At 57.0% G+C, this 1,144-nt stretch overlaps 1 protein-coding gene across 1 annotated transcript; it reads right to left on the bottom strand.

Moving 5' to 3' along the window:
- Nucleotides 1-79: 79 nt before the first annotated feature.
- On the bottom strand, nt 80-1,141 carry LOC126496585 (complement C4-B-like; the record flags this gene model as incomplete). The annotated part of the gene is made up of 3 exons (XM_050134054.1): nt 80-150; nt 342-543; nt 923-1,141. Coding segments are annotated over 3 exons (492 nt in total), but the record flags the coding sequence as incomplete, so codon positions are not given.
- Between the last annotated feature and the right edge of the window lie 3 nt (nt 1,142-1,144).

Raw genomic sequence — 1,144 nt, 5'->3', positions numbered from 1 at the left:
GGGGGGGGGGCGTCAGTGTGGTCAGGTGGGAGATCACACCAGTGCACAGGGTCAGGAAGGTCAGAGGTCAGGCACTCACCTCCACCATGACTGTGAGGGTGTCAGTGGATGGGCGCATCTTGTGATCCAGTGCAAAAACCCGGTAACGAACTAAGAGTGGAGGAGGAGAGGTAAGAGCCCCTGCGCAGAGGGACAGGGACCCCAGGAGACGCTGGGGACTAAACCCTAAGCAGTCCTCTCGGGTGGTGCCGTCCGTGGGGTCACCTCACACAGAGGACACCAAGTGCAGGCTCTGAGCACCCTGGGAGAGGAAAGCAGAGGCGCTGAGGCAGGGGGCTCACCCCGCTGGCCAGGGTTATAAACAGGCTGGTCAGTCTGCACGAAGATGTGCCCGCGGCGAGAAGAGAACAGCAGGTTGACGCCCTGTTTGTCTGTGGCTTTTGACAGGGAGCTCTTTAGCCACGAAGACTGAGCCACCAGCTGGACGTGGGGGGCTCTACGTAGCTCAAAGAGGCCACAGTTGCTCACATCAGGCAGTGGGACCTGTCAGGAGTAGGGGGGAAGAGACTGTCCAAGACGAAAGGGACTCAGAGCCCAAGACAGGGACACTAAGACCAGTGGGCGGGTCAGCCAATAACGGCGTGTGGCAGTAACCCCAGCACTCGGGCGGCCCGCGGAGGACTGCTGAGCGACCACTTGCAATCCAGGCTACACTGTGAAAGCCTGTTTCCAAACCAAAAATAAACATAAAAGGCAACAGAAGAACCTGGTGGATCACAGCACTCGGGAGGCTGAGGCAGGAGGATTGCTGGGAGTTCAAAGCCAGGCTGTTACATAGCCAGCTCCTGTCTGTGACTAAGCAAACAGGCATAGGGTACAACAGGGAGGCTTAAGAAACAGCAGGGGTGTGGGCACTGGTTACCTCGAGGCTGAGAAGCACAAAACCATTTCCTGAACTGAGCACAAAATCCTTCTTTGGGGTGCAGATGCGACCATTTTGGTTTCTCAGGAACACTGATCCTTTTACTTGCTGTCCTGGAGGGGCATCCTGGAGCTGCAAGCCCACTGACAGAGGAACCCCCAAATTCACCACAGAAGGGGAGAAGAGGAGCAACCTGGGAGAACAGTAGAGGTACTTCAGACC

Source organism: Alexandromys fortis, unplaced genomic scaffold (genome assembly GCF_014885135.2).
Source record: "Alexandromys fortis isolate MF-2015 unplaced genomic scaffold, M_Fortis_MF-2015_v1.1 scaffold_9608, whole genome shotgun sequence".
NCBI lineage: Eukaryota > Metazoa > Chordata > Mammalia > Rodentia > Cricetidae > Alexandromys > Alexandromys fortis.
This window is presented reverse-complemented; position numbering and strand designations above follow the sequence as displayed.